We start from the raw sequence: 18,261 nt of genomic DNA on the forward strand, positions 1-18,261 counted from the left end.
AATGGGAGTACATTGCAGGTAGCTGAATATCAGATTATCCAGGCAGCACAGCCTACAGCCTCCACCTGGATGGAAGAGAAACAAAAGCTTCCCTTTGTGTACCAGGGCTTTGCAGGAATTAAACACAGCTCCCCTTTGTGGCAGACCCAGATTCTCACCAGAAACAGGGGACAGCCAGTGAACTCCCCAGCCTGTCCTCAGGGAACAGCCTATTTTAAGCCTGCTTGCAAACATCTCCCTGCGTATGTGCTGTATTTTCACGGAAGAATAATTTAATCTTCATTGCCATCATTAATTTTTGACAGAGAGCACCATACGACATCCTGTTTACAGCCCACTAAATCTCCATTATGAAGCCATGCTTACATAAAGAAGAACAATCTGAAGAGCCATGTTAACTTTTATGATTACATTTCATCCCTGAAATAGAGAAAGATTATTCAAGTTACCCAAAAAAAAAGCAAACAAATGCCAAAACAAAACTCAGGGCATTTTGCTATAGTTTCCATGTTCCAGAGCAAAAAAAAAAATCTAGTTTAAATAACTGGTAGTACCACAATAGATACCTTTAGAGATGCATGTGTAACATATTGGCATTCATCCTTATTGCAATATTTACCCTGCTGTCTCCAGCTGTGTTGAACAGCACAGGTAAGTGCTGCTGTATCAGAGCCAACAGAAATTCTGTGACAGAAGAAGAGATTTAACTCTAGTGAGTGGGATTTTGCTAACACTTCTCACACTCATATCCTTTCATTTAAAAACCTAAGGAGAATTTTGGTGACAACTGATAATTTCCCCTGAGACAAAACCACTTAGAACCAAAACCCACCATCAACAAGAAGAACTGGGGAGGGTCAAGAGCTGCAGAAGGCTTTCAATATGGAGACATCAGGCACAGCTGAGGCTATAAGGAGGACTTGTAAAACTGCCAACAAATTTCACCCAATGGTATCTTTATGTATGCAAAGCCTATGTCAAGATAACCATCACTGAGCAGTTACAGTAGATCAGGTGTCAGTTGCTATCACCTGCTGCTGTTACACAGCAAGAGCACGTAGGTGTTCAATTGCCATTTACCAGTGTAACCACACTACCAGCATCAGTCCTGGCTGGGGCTGGACCTTTGTGGCTGCAATAGGACTCCACACCAAAACAATCTGCAATGCCAGTGCTGGGCTGGCTGCAACGTAGTTCTACACATCTGGCCATTTAAGGAACAGTCCCTTGAATATCCAAGTTCCTTTGCGGTCAGGGTATGTTCTGAAGAGCAGATCCCTGGCCTAAAACCTCTGCCACATGCTTGTGCTCTGCTAGCAGGTCCAAGGTGAGTTATAGGTATACTTTTTTGAGTACTATGTGATACAAGAGCTGTTCACCAGCCTTGATGTAGCATGCAACAGCTATACCCTTTCAACAGAAGGGAAATACCATTGTTTAGGCCTAGGTTTACTCAACTAAGTTATGTGCACTCTACTAATTTAACTCTTCCTCAAAAGTCAGTGAAACAAGAGAGGTCCCTCTAGAGGGTAATTCCAGCCTCAGACAAACTAAATTACTTGAAAATTGGCATGAGGTCTGGATTATCCTTTGAAGCTCTTCCCCTCCCTCCCTGCTCCTGCAGAAGGTACACAGAAACATGTTGTAGGGTAAATAGCTGTTCTCTAACCCACCACCTTTCCTTAGATTTTAGATGAGACTTTCTCTTTTGTAGTGGTTTGAAGGACATCCAAGACAGCCAAAATTTCTACCTCTACCTAACAATTCTAAGTGAAGACACAGACAAAACTTTTAGCCTACCTAACTATTCTAAGTGAGACCATCCTCTTCCAGTGTACACTTTAGTAAGTTTGAGTACATATTCTATCAAGTATTTTGTGAAGCATTTAAGTATGTATTTAATACAGTACTTCTCTTTCAATTCTGCTTCTAGAAGCAATCATTCTTCACATACACCCCATCTCCTTTCGATTTAAGAAAGTTGAGTCATGGCTCAATACTCTAAAATAATCCTCATTAATGTTAGCTCCCAGTCAGCAGTTTCTAGGGAATAACCTCAGTGGCACTATTGAGGTGACAGCTCATGACTATGCAGGCAAACTCAGGTTTATGTGGGTATCTCCATTCAGTGGGAGGCTCAGGAAAGAATTTCTCTGGAAATCAAGGTGATAAGAATTAGACACTGCAGCCAAGAGCACTGTGGTTAAACCAATCTTCATAGAGAAAGGGAAAAAAATCCATAATTTATCACTGTGTATGTTTTGCAAATGTACACAAAGCCTGAGTTGCAGACTCCTTAGTTTTGTCCGTGTCCCAAAATATAGCAGCAGCCACACAGAGCTCTCTCTGTTGGAGGAATGAATAAAATTCTGCAGATGTAATTTTTTTGCTGATATTTTTTTATTTGGGTGATAGAAACAAAACAGAGAATGAATACGACTGTTTTCTACTCAGAGCTGCCCGCTCCTCCTTCCCAGCCCTATCTCACTCCTCCTTGGGAGGACTGCAAAGATGCTGGTGAAAGAGAAGAGGAAAGTTGAGGATAGCTCCTCAATCCCTAAAGAGTCCACCTTGTTTTTAATGTCCACACTCTTCTGGGGAGCTCTCCCTGCTACTGCTTCCCCACCACCTGCATCTGCTCCTTCAGGTTTCTGAACTGAAGCCTTAAGGAGCAGCGGTAGGAGACAGACAGGGAGGGTACATTGAGAAGGGCTTGTTTTCTCCGAAGATTACATCACTTCTCAAGTGCCCGGGTCATCACTATCTCAGCCTGGCGCCTTGCTGCTTTATCCCTCCCTGCCAGCCACATCTGCAGTGTTCCCTGCCCTCTATGAGCTACCACGCTTTCTCCCTCTGTTCCCTCCAGCATGCAGGGCGGAGAGCACGCAACAAAGCTTTTTAGTGCAGGCTGTGGTCAGAAAGGAACTGAGTGAAAACGGTTTTTTACTGGCATTTCTTTGTTTCCATGGCTATTAGGGACAAAACTGAATAAGGGGGTAGAATCAGCAACCACATCAGCTCTGCACTGCGGTTTAAAGAGCTGCAAACCCTGCTGAGAAACCGGTGATGGTCCTTTCACTTTCTTTTTCCTCCAGTCTATAGCTAATGCATTTCTATTTAATTGCTCTGACAACATTTGCCTAGTGGAGCTCCGAGGTAGGATTTGGAAGAGAGAATAACTGTTAACGAATGTAACGATTATGTAAATGAGAAGAGTGCTTAAATACTTAGGTAGCAGACTTTGCAGAAAGCTCAACATCCTAAACCTTTGCAAGCTCAGTGCTGTAGTTTAAGTTAATCCTGCACAGTGTAATAGTCACAACTGTGTGCGGCTTCTCAGGCGGAGGGAATGGAAGTATTAAAAGCTGCTGTAAAAAGATGCCCAAAGAAAGCCACGCTCAATATACAAGTTTTATTGGCCCCAAAAAAATCAAAATAAATATGCTACTCACCCTTGAGCCTTCTGTACTCAAAGTCTATTTATCATTTACAGGCACAGGAACATTTCCTTGTTACTATTTTATATCTATTATGTTTATATATATTTCTATTTTAACTTTTTTTTTAAAGGTCAAATAAAAAAAAAACAAACCAGATGGACGCTGTCACATTTAGAAGGTTACAAAAAGCCAATCCCAAGGAGGTCACATGCTTTAACTACCTGGCTTGGTATTTGGATTTTTCTGAGTTCCTTTTTACCCACAGTCCAGAGGTCAGACCCAACAGATGAGGAGGGTTTGTGCATTGGATCTTTGCTCAAAAATCTCACCTCTTCCTTTCCTGGTCCTGAACTTGCTTTAAATGGTCCTGAACTTGCTCTTCAGGAAGGTTTTGGAAAAGTTTTACTCCAGTGTTAAAGTGCCTTTGGTTTTGTGACAAAGCCCAGCACATGGTTTGTTTCACGTGGGAAAAGGAACCCTGTTCATGGGGAGCAATGACTGTGAGGGCCGTCAAGGTGTTTTGGGGGAGTATCAAGGATCTACTTTTAGGTTCCTACTTTGTTACAGTGAACAAGAGGTAACCATTGTATCTGAAATGTTTACAGCTTAGGAAAGGTTGCTAGCAGAGCCCAAGAGAGACTATCAACAATCTGATTTACAACCCTAGACCTCATGGTGTATGCTGGTTTAGCCCCGGCTGGGTACCAGTTGCCCACCAAATCGTAATATCACTCCCCCTCCTAAACTGGACAGGGGAGAGGGAAATGTAATGAGAGGTTTGTGAGTCGAGATAAGGACAAGGAGATCGCTCAGCAATTAGTGTCATGCGCAAAACGGACTCAACTTGGGGAGAAAATGGTTTGATTTATTAATGAACATTCAAAACAGGGAAAATGAGAAATAAAGCCAAATCTTAACACACCTCCCTCCACCTCTCCCTCTTTCTGAGACTCTCCCTCCTTCCCCCCAGCGATGCAGGGAATGGGGGTTAGGGGTTATGGTCAGTTCATTACACATGGAGTTTGCTGCTGCTGCTGCTGCTTCTCTGAGGGAGGCCTCATCTCACTTCCCACTGCTACACTGTGGGGTCCCTCCCATGGGAGACAGTCCCTCATGAACTTCTCCAGCGTGAGTCCTTCCCATGGGCTGCAGCTCCTCACGAACTGCTCTGGCATGGGGCCTCCCATGAAGGCAGCTCCTCACATCCTGCCCCAACATGCGTCATCCACCAGGAGAACAGTCCTTCGGGGACAGGCTGCTCCAGCCTGAGTCCTTCACAGGATCACACGTCCTGACCGCAAACCTGCTCTGGTGTGGGCTCCTCTCTCCCCACAGACTCCCAGGTCCTGCCAGGAACTTGCTCCAGGGTGAGTTTCCCACAGAGTCACAGTCTCCTTCAGGGATCCACCTGCTCCAGCGTGGAGTCCTCCATGGGTTGCGAATGGATCTCTGCTTCCCGGTGGCCTCCATGGGCTGCAGGGGCACAGCTGCCTCACCATGGTACTCACCACAGGTCACAGGGGTATCTCTTTTCCAGTACCTGAGCACCTCCTCCTTTTCCACTGATCTTGGTGTCTGCAGAGATGTTTTCACATCCTCGCTCCCTATTGCTGCTACAGTTTAGCAGCTCTGCAGTTACTTCTTCCCCTTCTCAAATACATTATTCACAGAGGTGTTACCTCCATCACTAATTGGCCAAACCTGGGTCAGCTGCAGGGTCCATCTTAAAATTAACTGGCATTAGCCCTATCAGCTACAGGAGAAGCTTCTGGCAGATCTTTGTTTAAAGAAGCCACCCCTGTAGCCCCCCTGCTACCAAAAACCTGGCCAAGGCTGGTGACAGGCACCTCCAGTATGCAAAGTGGCATGAGTTTCTCCTCACATGCCCAATGCAACCCTAGTCCCTCCTTCCCTTTTCCTTTCTTGTCTTTGGGCCATAACTCTTCTAGTTATGTGTGGAGTGGTTTGCTGCTATGGACACAGATGGTGAGAAAGTGCACATTTATTTTATGGTAGATACACTGAACCAGGCCCTAAACTCCAGCACACTCCATCTACTTAAGGTATCTGTAGCAGCAAATCCTTCTTCATCTTTCCCTGCAGCTCCAGGCAAAGTTTTTTGCTATTCATTTTCTTATCACACAGGATGGACCACAGCTTATTTTTGTGTTCACAGCTTTACAGAGAAGACTTTTTTCAGACTTTGACCTCTCTGGGATGAGGGGAAAGAAAAAAGAGGAGAAAACAGACACAACTACTTTGAGTGACATCACAGTTGGAGTACAGCAGCACCTCGGGTCTTTGCATGTATTGAGGGATAGTACGAGCACCACAGTCCCCTGTACTCCCTTTCCTGTCCGCCCTGACAGGGTAGATAGATATCTCAGCTTGGGGTCCAGGAGAAAAGATGGGCTGTAAAGTCCTTTCAGGATCCTCACTTGCCTAGGGGAGCAGGGAGTGAGACTTAGGCACACTCCAAAGAGCAGAGGACCTGCCATAGCCCAGGTAGCCTGAGGGTTCATGTTTTGTTTAATAACATGTTCATTTTAATTTCCCTCAAAGCATGCCATAAATGGGAGACACGATCAGCAATTGAGATCCATGGAGGGTTTAATTATGCTCATTATTATCTCTAAGTATAAGAACAAACAAACAGGCTGTGGAGGTTGTCCATATTATATATTTCCACTTGCATTTTTTCCCAATGCATTTCTGATCAGAGATTGGATTTTTTGCTTCCTTAACAATTGTGCTGTTACATACAGAGAAAGAAAAGAAGTACCACATCCCTTCTTGCTGATATTTGGGGTGGGTAGGAGAGAAGGGAGATGGCAAATGTTTTACAACCCACCACAGCCAGAGAACAGTGGATATCAAAATGAGATGAATGAGATTTACTCTTTGGAGATGTCTCTATAAAGTGTGTTGAGCCAGAAAACCTGATGAAGACTAAATCAAATCTTCCCATCAATATAGTTGTATGATTGCCTAAACTGATCATAATTGCCCCAGGTCGATGCTGCTGCTCTTACCAACTCACTGTCATCCTTCTTCCTTTGATGTAACGGCATATTTCTTGGGACGCTATACATCTTTTGCCATTCTAGACCTGATCTAGGTTGACCTGCTTCTGCAGGGGGGTTGGACTAGATGATCTCTAAAGGTCCCTTCCAATCCCTACCATTCTATGATCCTATGATTCTATGATCTTACCAGATCTATGTTGTAGCATCTCTCTAGGACCTGTTATATCACAAACAAGTATTGTTTCCAAAATGCAGAGTTCTCCACTTAGCAACTTTGCATCTTTTTAGCACTCTGACTCTCTAGGATACTATTATCCTTTCAGGTGGTTCTAGGAAAAAATACATACCTTTTCTAAGGAGTTAGTAGGACAAATGTTAAGAAGCCAGAAATCCTCAAAAATTGACAGGTTATCACGTGATTTGGTATAAAAAAAGCTGCTGTAAGAGCTGAAGTGTTTGTCACATCCACGTTATGATTTGCTGCCATAATTCTATTTCTTCCTGCCCTCCCACAACCAACCATTTTACACATCCCTAGCCCTCTCTGCACCTTCCCCCACTGAATTAGTTTCCTCCAGGGCTGTTTAACTCCTTACTTCCACTGAAAGACAGTTAAAAAAACCCCAATACCTTCATCTACTAGGGGTGTTAACAGTCACCCAAACCCTGGATCTTTAACAAGAAGCCATTGTAGCGGGGATATGAAGCATCCTCTTGCATTGCTTGTGTGTAACATCTGCAAGCCAACTGCCAGGCAAGGCTCACTGCCTTTTCAAAGAGAGAGAAGCAGCAATGCTACTGCCCACTGGCCTGGTGCAAAAGCATTTCTTAGAAAAACACAGAGCTTTGATACTATGTTTCTCCAGCAGGCTGAGGTTTGTGAGAACATCACCCACAAGCCAAGTAAATGGTCAGTGGTCTTGCCCTTTGTGATGAATACAAACAGGCAGGGAAAGACTGCACACATGGAGACCAGCAGGCCTGAAGGGAAAACAAGATGTACAGCAGGATCCCATCCTCCTGCAGGGAATATAAAGTTGGAAAAATATGAGGAAAAGAAACACACCTCCCTAGTTTAATACTAATTTGCACATTTTGTTCTGAGGAGAAAGTCAATGGGGACAAGCCCAGGTTAGGCTGTAAAAAGTTGGTATCAAGTGTCAGAGCTGGGTCACCTTCCACTGCACTCCCATGTTTCTCTCCACCCATTGACATAAATGAATCACTCAATCCTTTCCTACAAAGCAGAAGTTTACTGCAGCAGTATGCCAAGTTTATTCTCACATAGAAAAGAGGAACCAAAATCTTTGTGGAGAAACTTTACCTATAAGTCTGCATTAGAAAACTGTTAGATTACTCACCAGTTGACAGATTATTATAGTTATGCAGAAGCATGTGTTACTAAAGGGTTGATTTGCTGGAGAGCCACTCTGTGGAAAGGGACCTGGGAGTCTTGGTTGATAACAAACTAATCATGAGCCAGCAATGTGCCCTTGTGGCCAAGAAGGCCAATGGCATCCTGGGATGCATCAAGCAGAATGTGGCCAGCAGCTTTAGAGAGGTTCTGCTCCCCCTCTACTCTGCCCTAATGAGGCCTCATCTGGAGTCCTGTGTCCAGTTCTGGGCTCCCCAGCTCAAGAGAGACAGAGAACGTCTGGAGAGAGTCCAGTGCAGGGCCACCAAGATGATCAGGGGACTGGAACATCTTTCTTATGAGGAAAGGCTGCGGGAACTGGGGCTGTTTAGCCTGGAGAAGACTGAGGGAGGACCTCATCAACACTTATAAGTATATAAAAGGTGGACATCAAGAGGATGAGGCATTTTTTCTGTTGTCTCCAGTGATAGAACAAGGAGTAACAGACACAACTTGGAATATAAAAAGTTCCACTTAAAGATGAAGAAATGAGGAAAATCTATTTTACTGGGAGAGTGAGGAAGCCCTGACACAGGCTGCCCAGGAAGAGTGTGGAGTCTGCTTCTCTGGAGACATTCAAAACCCACCTTGACACGTTCCTGTGTGACCTGATCGAGGTGAACCTGCTTGAGCAGGGGGGTTGGACTAGATGATCTCTAGAGGTTCTTTCCAATCCCTCTCATTCTATGATTCTATGAAAGGCAATTATGCTACCACAGGCAATTTAGTGGTTTGGCACATCTCACTTCCCTTCACCGGTCCATTTGTAGTAGGAAGGACTATGTAGCTTTTACTTGTTTTAGCCAGAAAGTGATAAAATGATGACTGCTACCTTTGCAATATGCAACACCGGGAGTCAGTGAAAAAATTCCCATTTCAGACCATCAAAGCACTCTGATGTTTTCGGGAGTTCCACAAGAGCAAAAGACACAAACACCGTGCATTTTGGTCAGGATGATGGCTTGGCAATGCATCCAGCCTCAAGAGCTGCAATTGCTCACACAAAGAACTTCAGGGAACAGCCACCCTCAGGACTGCACAACCCCACCTCTGCTACTGGGACCATGGGCTATGCAGGATGGAGACATATCTTGGTCAGTGCATTTTTAAGATATTCTCTCCTTCTCCAAAGCCTTAAGCATTGCAGAACTTCAGGTTGTTTCTAATTGCTTCTTACATAAACATGTGACATCGAAAAATTACTCTGTAGATTCTCCCTCATCTATATTTACTCAGGCTTAATACCAGCTGCCTACACAATTTTTGTCTTGCTAATGCACAGCAATAATCATAGATCCACCCACAGCCCATCTATTTTGGTGGAGTGCAGAAATAGACATTAAACCTATAAATTTCAGAGCATGCTTTCTTTTTAGATGTTAGTATTATTTAAATTAGCACTTGAGTGATATTTCCACAATGTGATAGCTATTCAAATGATGGTATATTGCACATGAAGTGCACTGGCCCTGCTTTAAGCACCTTCAACCCATTAGGGCCATCTATAATTTGGTGCTTTTAGAAATGCAAACGCATTGTGGAAGAGATGTGGACTCTTTGTTTATGCCCAGAAGTCCCCAGGGAAATGCTGATGCCATAATTACCTGAGTATGATTTGAACATTAGGCTCTGGTTGGGAAGCAAACATACGTCGTGCTTGTTGTCCAGACGTGTTTGAGAACAGCTGTGTCTTGGTGGTTGGAACAGCGTGTTATCATGAATGCACCCTCCGCATCTCAGAGCGAGCCCGATGCATGAAAGCGATGCCGTTCGAAGGAAGAAGTGTTAACTGGAAAATGAAAGCAGCAAATCACAGAACCACAGAGTCAATAGGGAGCTGCTTGAGAGAGTTCAGCACAGGGCAACAAAGATGATGGAGTGGAGCATCTCCTTTACGATGAAAGGCTGAGGAAGCTGGAGCTCTTTAGCTTGGAGGAGACTGAGGGATGATCTCATTCATGTTTACAAATATGTAAAGGGTGAGTGTCAGGAGGATGGAGCCAGGCTGTGCTAGGACAACGGGCAGTGGGTAAAAGCTGGAACATAAGAGGTTCCAAAGAAATACAAGGAAAAAATTCTTCACTGTGAGGGTGCCAGAGCATTGGAACAGGCTGCCCAGCTAGGCTGTGGAGTCTCCTCTCTGGAGATATTCAAAACCCACCTGGATGAGTGTGATCTACTCTAAGAGGTCATACCCTGGCAGGGGAGTTGGGCTAGAATCGTGTTTTCTCTGTAGCTCAGAGCAAACAGGAGCAAATCCTTCATTTTTCTTCAGATCGTTGAAAACCCAGTACAAATAATTAAAAGCAAACCTGGGAAGGAGAACTAGTTCTTTGAGACTTAGCTGGCCTGTGAAAGCTTATTGCAAAGAAGTCTGAAAAAAGAAGTCTATCTAAAAGAAATAAAATGATTAAATGCAGAATTGGACTGCAGTTAGACCAGATTAGCTCAATGCTGGTTTCAAGAGACATAAAAATAAATCCTGCTTGGCCAGAACAGCACAAAAGGAGACACCCAGGATCAGATTGCTGGAGACAATTGCTGTCTGGTGTAAAAGTGCTTTCATAGTTCTCCCACACAAGAGCAGAGGCTAAACACTGCAACTGAGGCATCTCTTTCTGAGAAGCCCTATCTGCTGTTTAGTAAGTCCTCTCATTTCAATAAATTCCTTGACTATGAACATCATGTTTTATTACTATGTGCAAATAGAGCATCATGCTTCATCAGGCAGGAGAGTAAGTTAATTCTCCTTTCTAAAATAAGAGCCACAGAGCGCTGCTTGCACATAGCCATGCAACCACTCACAGGAGCCGCACATACAAAAGCGACAGTGACACCTCGTGGGCAATATTCACGTACAATCTAATCACAGAATCACACAGGATCACGGAATTGTAGGGGTTGGAAGGGACCTCTAGAGATCATCTAGTCCAACCCCCTGCTGAAGTAGGTCCACATAGATCAGGTCATACATGAACACGTCCAGATGGGTCTTGAAAACCTCCAGAGAAGGAGACTCCACACCCTCCCTGGGCAGACCGTGCCAGGGCTCCCTCACTCTCGCAGTAAAGTTTTTCCTTAAGTGACACTTTAAGTGACACTTCTTTTCTTCCAGTTTTTGTCCATTATCCCTTGTCCTATCACTGGACACTACAAAAAAAGTGTTTCCCCATCCCCTTGACATACACCTCTTCTCTGGGTTGAATAGCCCCAGGTCCCACGGCCTTTCCTCATAAGAAAGATACTCCAGTCCCCTGATCATCTTGGTGGCCCTGCACTGGATTCTCTCCAGAAGTTCTCTGTCCGTTTGGAGCTGGGGAGCCCAGAACTGGACATAGGACTACAGATGAGGCCTCATTAGGGCAGAGTAGAGGGGGAGCAGAACCTCCCTCAACCTACTGGCCACATTCTGCTTGATGTATCCCAGGATGCCATTGGCCTTCTTGGCCATGAGGGCACATTGCTGGCTCATGGTCATCCTGCTGTCCACCAAGACCCCCAGGTCCCTTTCCACTACACTACTCTCTAAGAGTTCATTCCCCAACCTATGCTGTCATATGGGGTTATTCTTTCCCAGACGCAACACTCTACACTTGCCTTTGTTGAACTTCATTAGATTTCTCTCTGCTGAACCCTCCAGCCTGTCCAGGTCTCATTGAATGGCAGCACAGCCTTCTGGTGTGTCAGACACTCCCCTGTTTAGTATCATCAAGGTCTTTAATGAACACATTGAACAGCACTGGCCACAACACTGACCCCTGAGAGACTCCAGTGGATATAAGCCTCCAACTAGACCCTGCCCCATCGATCACAACACTCTGCATTCTTCCCTAGAACCTTTTAGAGAAAAATGGTCATATGTATCTAAGGATCTGCAACTCCAAACACTAAGTATGCACAGGTGATTGAACTAATCATTCAGACAGGTAATACAAGAGTACCCAGAGACAGTGCAACTTGGCATCTATTTGAAGTCAGATATAGACCCATTTCCCACACTAAGAAGCAATATCTCTCAGTGCAGTGTTTTACAAGCACAAGCCCACTCCATACTCCTCCCCATGTACACTCCAGCAGGACATGACGTATGGCATTTATGTCGTCTCTCAGCATGCACTCTAACCAAAAATACAACCAATATATTAAAACCATTTAACCGTATCAGAGCAAGGACTTGAAGTTGTAATTTGAGTACAGGAACAAGTTGGATAAGCTCCAAGAGAGCTTTTTTTTCTGATGGTAAGACTATGAACAACTCCCAATTCCCTTGTTAAAAAGTGGTTGCTGAGTAAAAGTTCTGAAGAGAGCAGTAAAGGAATGGAAAAATTTCTCAACTCAAAGAAAACTCCATCACGGCATTTTGGTAAAGGAGCACTGCCAGCTCCTTCCTTTGGTCCACAATTAAAGTCAACATTAAAATAAAATCAAACAACACACCAAGTACAAATCTATCCAGATTCCACTTTACTGCAAGCCCGTAAGCGCACAAGGCACAGAGTAATCTCTGCTTTACTCCCCAGCATTTTACTGTCACTGATGAGTTTAACGTGCTTTCAGACAGAGTCAGCTAACATACAAAACTTTAAGCTTATAAACTCTATCCCTTGCACACCAGATGTCTGGAGGAAGGATATAGCTAAGCATCCAATATGCTTTTTTGGAAAAGAGAGTTAAATTTTTGTTCCTTCTAGTCACCAGAAAGACTGAAGGAGGCAAAACATACGCTAAATGCATTCAACATCTAACACTGACAGTAAAAGCTGAACTACAGAAATACACAATCAATTACAATTCTCCAAATGGATGGCATAGCCTGGCACAAAGCCTTACATGTTACGGCCGGCACATGCCTGTCGACACTCATCTATGACTACAAAGCCTGAGTGGATAATCACTATCAACAGTGCCTAAGGTTATTCACCTCAACACACAAAAGGCTATTCACACTAATATCTAAGTGGCTTTAGGTTTGGATTAAGTGCCCAAATATACATCTCCTCTGGATCATATGAGTAATGTCAAACTCTTGGACCGAACTGCTGAAATTCTCTCATATGTTACAAATTGTTTGGCTTTCTTTGAGTGACATGCTGTGTCGTGTTGAAGAGGGCATCATCAAACCACTTCATATTAGCTAGATTTGTGATTTCAAGTCAGGTCTTCAACAGAAATATGCCATTTATTGTGAGGCTATTATTTTTTTCAGTAAAATCTAATGGCTCACAAAAAGTGAACAAAATGCAGTTTAAAGGTACTTTAAATAAACATTTCTCTTTTCAGGAGAGAAATAAATACACTTCTTTTTAGGAGAGGAAAATGAAAACCTCAAACAACCAACTTTCTGGCCAAGTTTGCCCTTCATAAAAGCCACAAATATCAGAGAGTTCCTTACAATAAGCCCTTCTTATCATGCTGAACTATTGCAACTGTATTCCTGGCAAGTAGTACTCTTCACTTACAGTTTAGTTTGCTTAGCTAAAAGGATGGATGTCTTCTCAGACTTTTGAAAAAGCCCTCTGCCAGCAGAAACCAGTCTAAGGTATCAGTTCCTGAAAACAGCAGATACTTTTTCCTCCTGAGAAAGTTCTCTGCAAGTTGATTGCAAAAACTGTGTGCATTGTTGTGCTTAACTCAGACAGAAAAACAGTTTTACTCTGAAAGCTTTTTTTTTTTTTCCTAACACAGCAACAATATATGAGAAGAAAAGAGCTTTTTGTCCAAACCCAGGAACCATCCTTTCTACACAGCAAATATCCCTGCAGCTCTGTCTCTAGCCCACTGCACCTTAGACTTCCCTCTTCACAGTTGCACAGCTGCAACCAGAACAGCTCTAAAGCTAGCTATACAATAGACAGGGAGAGACGTACAGGTGGACACAAAACATACATGCTGTTCACAGTCTTCTAGACAATCTTGCTGTTCATTCATCTGAAGATGGTCTGGAGGATACCTGCTTGAAGGCAGACTTCAAGCTAGACACCCCAGAGATATCCAGTAACAAGGCACACTTGTGTTTAGAATACAAATGTTATCACTGATATCCTAATGTCATGAGGGGCTTACCTCATTGTGGTTTTCCTTCTGTAGTTTATTCCTGACTGTTGACACAGTGTCCTCCACCTCCCAAGCTGGATGCACGGGGCACAGTTCATTGAACTACTACTCTCAACACACATATGTTCTAAATGAACTGCTAGGGAAGGAAAATACCTTTTAATCATTTCATTTGCAGTCAAGAACAATGTAAGGATATTTTCCCTGATAGGAATTTCGATCCTTCCCATGTTCTTCTACAAATCCTGTAGTTTTTTTCCCTCCCATAACTAGAAGATAAAACCAGATCCTTTTCATCTTTCATGTAAACAGTACTATTGAGAATGACATTGGTATTTGAAGAGTAGAAAATTCAGACCAGCCAGAGGCCATGGGAAATGCAGCAATGACATTTATTAGAATTACTCCAGGCATTACATGAAAAAAACTTATAAGTGAAACAGAGGATAAAGCACATTCAGTGCATCTTAAAAAAAACCCCAAAAAGATGTAGCTGAATAACCTTGATTCTTTGTAATAAAGGCTACTGCAGTTCCTGGGATTGGTTTGGTATGTACACATCAGCTAAAACTTACTCTGACCAAAACTACAAAGAACTGCCTTTTCACTTGGCATTTTCCCACCTAGTACAATACAACATTCTTGAAATATCTAGACAGATTCCACATAATTTTATACACAGTGTTAAGACCTTTCACCCCAACTTTAAAAGACTGTTAAGGAAATCAGTATCTTTTATCAAATAAAAGAGCATGGAAGTAAAAAACAGCAACAAAAAACCCGAGGAGACCTCCCAAGCCCCTAAGTTCCACAGCAGCGTGCAGCAAATCAGCGTTGCTGATTCTCACTTTTATCTTACTTAAGCATAACACTCAGAAAGTAGTGATTTTAAGCCCTTGCTTTCTAAATTGGACAATCTTACGCATAAAGACACTGCTGGATTTGGCACTTGGCATAATTGGGTTTTTTTTTTACTAAAAATAATAAGTGTTTCCCGAAATACAGTATAAATGGTAAGAGAGATAACATGAGCCACTGTAACACTCACCGTTTCAGACATGCACTCCAAAATACGTGTCTATTACACATTTGTCTAAGCCTCCTCAAAAATTCCACTCAAAAACATTTTCAATTCTATATGCATCTTTTTATACCTTTACAAACATATTTGTCCCCTCAACATTATCAGAGCTTACCTCACCTTCTGCCCAGAACACACGAACGAATTCATGACTTTTGTTTTCAAAAGAAGACCACAAAGCAGTATTGAAACAGGAATAACCTGGAAAACATGATTTAAACTGCGCCTGTACTCCTGAATCCCCTTTGAAATGTATCTCCACCTTGTATGTGAAAACTGAAAGGTATGTAACACATTTGAAACTTGCTTGGTCCTTTCTCATGCCCTTATGCAACCTATCTCGATTTTCTCTTCAAATAAAAGGTAAGAATAGCTTTCTGGCTCCCACGACAACAAGACAAGGCTCCTTGCAGTATTTCTTTGGTTAAATAAGAACTCCTTATGGCCTAATCCTTATGACACCAAGTCTCCTGTGGAAAATTAACATCAGAATAAATGCCATCCCAAGGCCTTGCTTCCTTCCTCCTGTCATCATGGCCAACCCCAGGACAGGTGGAAGTAAACAGGCCTGGAAGGAAGTAGCAGTCACTGTCAGTTCTTGCCTTTACAAATTCTGCGAGTGTGTATAGATACTTATTTTTTAGCTCAGAGTTACTGAGGTGGAGCTACGATGTGATGCTTTTTGTTTCCAGTTCCAACATGCATATGGAATTACATTGCTGACCAGTACAGCCCAGGCAGCAGGTGGCAATAGAGCTCTTTCTGTATGAACCAAGTCATGATACTTGTTCTGCTTATTGGTCTGTGCACACGATATCAGTAGAATTAAAGGAGAGGCACGCATGAGTTCACACAGTTTTTTCCACAGAAGGTGTGAAACATGCTGCTCTTTGGAGGGAAAATTACATTCTTTGTTGTTTGTTTGTTTTTTCTTCAAGTATTATTCAACATACACTTATATGAAGACACGTTATCCTCATTTCGCTACAAGTCAAGCACATCCAGAGTGAATTTGTAGATCACCGTTATCTTGGCTTTGACTACTGAAATTTCTCTTTTCCTTTAGGTCAACTCTAAATATACATCTACTCATCATAATTACATGTGAGGATTCTTTATTTCCCCCTTGTGGTTTATTTACATGATCATAAAAAATTCGCCTGAATTTGCATACTGACATTCGTAGGCCCGTCTGTAGCTGTGAGTGTCCCAGCACTGGTTTTGGGTAATACCGTTGACTATTGCTAAGTCCTTTTGAGAGCAGCATACTCATCTCTTCTCTCCCTTTTCTGAAGAAATGCTGCCTCAGAACCCCTGGTTTATGGCTTACTCCTGATCTTATTATTTGGATTGTAGTTTACTTCCTTTAGGAGCAGTTCACAGTCAGACAATGCTTCTGCTGGCAAATGCTTCATTATCTGTTCAAGAGTCTTTTGATATGTTATCTTTTCCTGTTCCAGGGACTGAATTACAGTCTTCATTTTGTTCTCCCGAGTCAAAATAGTCTCCAGGCTGGATTCCAGACTCTGAATTTTAGCATGAGCAACCTGTGGACGATAACATTCTCTTTACAATAAATTGTTCTGAATAGCTTTTTTATATCATGATATGCTATATGTTAAGTAAAGAACTCAATTACCAGATATTTCTAAAAGACATCTGTGTAGGCAAGATGATACAAGGAATGCTACTCTGTTATCATACAAAGAATCACTTTGTAGTGACCAGATCAATGACTCCTGATACTTTACAGAGGGAAGGAGACATGAGTTGCAGCAAACAAGGGACAGTTGAGAGTAATAAGGAACTGAAGCTACAAGGAAGAAAAAGGAAATCAGTGGCTGAAGTAGTACTGGAAGAAATGACTTATCTGACAGTGATGGAGCAATGGAAACCCAATGCAATGAATTAGCTGGATGGAAAAGTTAGAGGGAAGAGAACCTCAGTGTTAAGTCTACAAGCAAACAGCTTGCTCTGGGGAAAAAAAACCATACCCCAATGACTAGTAATCAGAAACCATAGACCTCAGTGGCAGCAAATGTGTGTCTCTGGGCAGTGAAGGAATTCTGACTGTCCCTAGGAGGAGGTCCAAGGAGAGAAGTAAAGAAGCTATGCACACAAACAGCATGAAAAGGCTGAGGAACTGAGGAAGATGCATTAGAGTACAGCACTCTGGAAGAATGGAAAAGCTTCAATAGAGCCACTTAGATCAGTCACTCATAATTATTCTATGCCCTTGCATTTTTTGAACAGAGGTAAAAGTCCATGTTGTGGTACTTAAAGATAATAAAGGAAAAATAACAATAGTAAAAAAGGCAAGTGATCCCTGTTTTCAGTATCAAAAGACCAGGGCACAGCAACCTTAGCTCATAAACACAAAAATAACATGGACTTGACTTCATCTTTCCTTTTTTTTCCCTGCTTCTGTTTGCAGGTTTCAGAAGCTGAAGGTGCTCTCTGAGCTCTTCCCAATGCTTGTTCAAATTAACAAATATAACAAGAAATGTCTTGGTAATGAAAAAAGAAGAGCTTTTCTTTCAGAAAAATGCAAGACAATGCAACACAATGAAAGAAGTCATTGGAGATCTCATTAATATTTACAAATATCTAAATGGTGGGTGTCAGGAGGTTGGGGCATCCCTTTTTTTCTGTTGTATCCAGTGACAAGACAAGGGGTAATGGAAAGAAGCTGGAAAAGAAAAAGTTCCATTTAAACATTAGGAGAAACTATTTTACAGTAAAGTTGAGAGAGCCCTGGTACAGGCTGCCCAGGGAGGGTGTGGAGTCTCCTTCTCTGGAGGTTTTAAAAACCCGCTTGGACGTGTCTTTGTGTGACCTGACCTAGATGGACCTGCTTTGAGAAGGGTGTTGGACTGGATGATCTTTAGAGGTCCCTTCCAATGCCTAACATTCTATGATTCTGTGGTAAGTCATGGCCAAGCTATGGGAGAAAGGATTGATAGGAAAGGAAGAAGAGTAGCTTTTTAAAAACATGACTTTATTGCGCAAAACCTGGTGGGCAACTCAGTTGTTTTCAAGTCAGTAAGGAGAGATCACCTTTCAAAAAGTACAGCTCTGAACTATGGCAGAAGGAAATAGAATGATACTGTCTACAAAGCCTACTTCACTGTGCATTATTTCTCAAAACTTTCCAATAGGGAAGAAAAGAGAAGAGACAGAGAACTTATTTTTTTTGGCAAGATACACAATTTTTGCCAACAACTTTTATGTGAGATAAGGGCAGAG

The 18,261-nt window shown here is 42.6% G+C and overlaps 1 protein-coding gene across 3 annotated transcripts in view; it reads right to left on the reverse strand.

Moving 5' to 3' along the window:
* Window positions 1–14,343: 14,343 nt before the first annotated feature.
* Window positions 14,344–18,261, reverse strand: part of TBC1D4 (TBC1 domain family member 4) — a 109,931-nt gene continuing 106,013 nt past the window's right edge. For all 3 annotated transcript variants that reach the window (XM_061995537.1, XM_061995529.1, XM_061995544.1), the window contains one exon: window positions 14,344–16,562. In XM_061995537.1, coding sequence (XP_061851521.1) covers window positions 16,335–16,562 — 228 coding nt within the window. In that variant the 3' untranslated portion in view covers window positions 14,344–16,334. The remainder of the gene's footprint in view (window positions 16,563–18,261) is intronic.

This window comes from Colius striatus, chromosome 1, assembly GCF_028858725.1.
Source record: "Colius striatus isolate bColStr4 chromosome 1, bColStr4.1.hap1, whole genome shotgun sequence".
Lineage (NCBI taxonomy): Eukaryota > Metazoa > Chordata > Aves > Coliiformes > Coliidae > Colius > Colius striatus.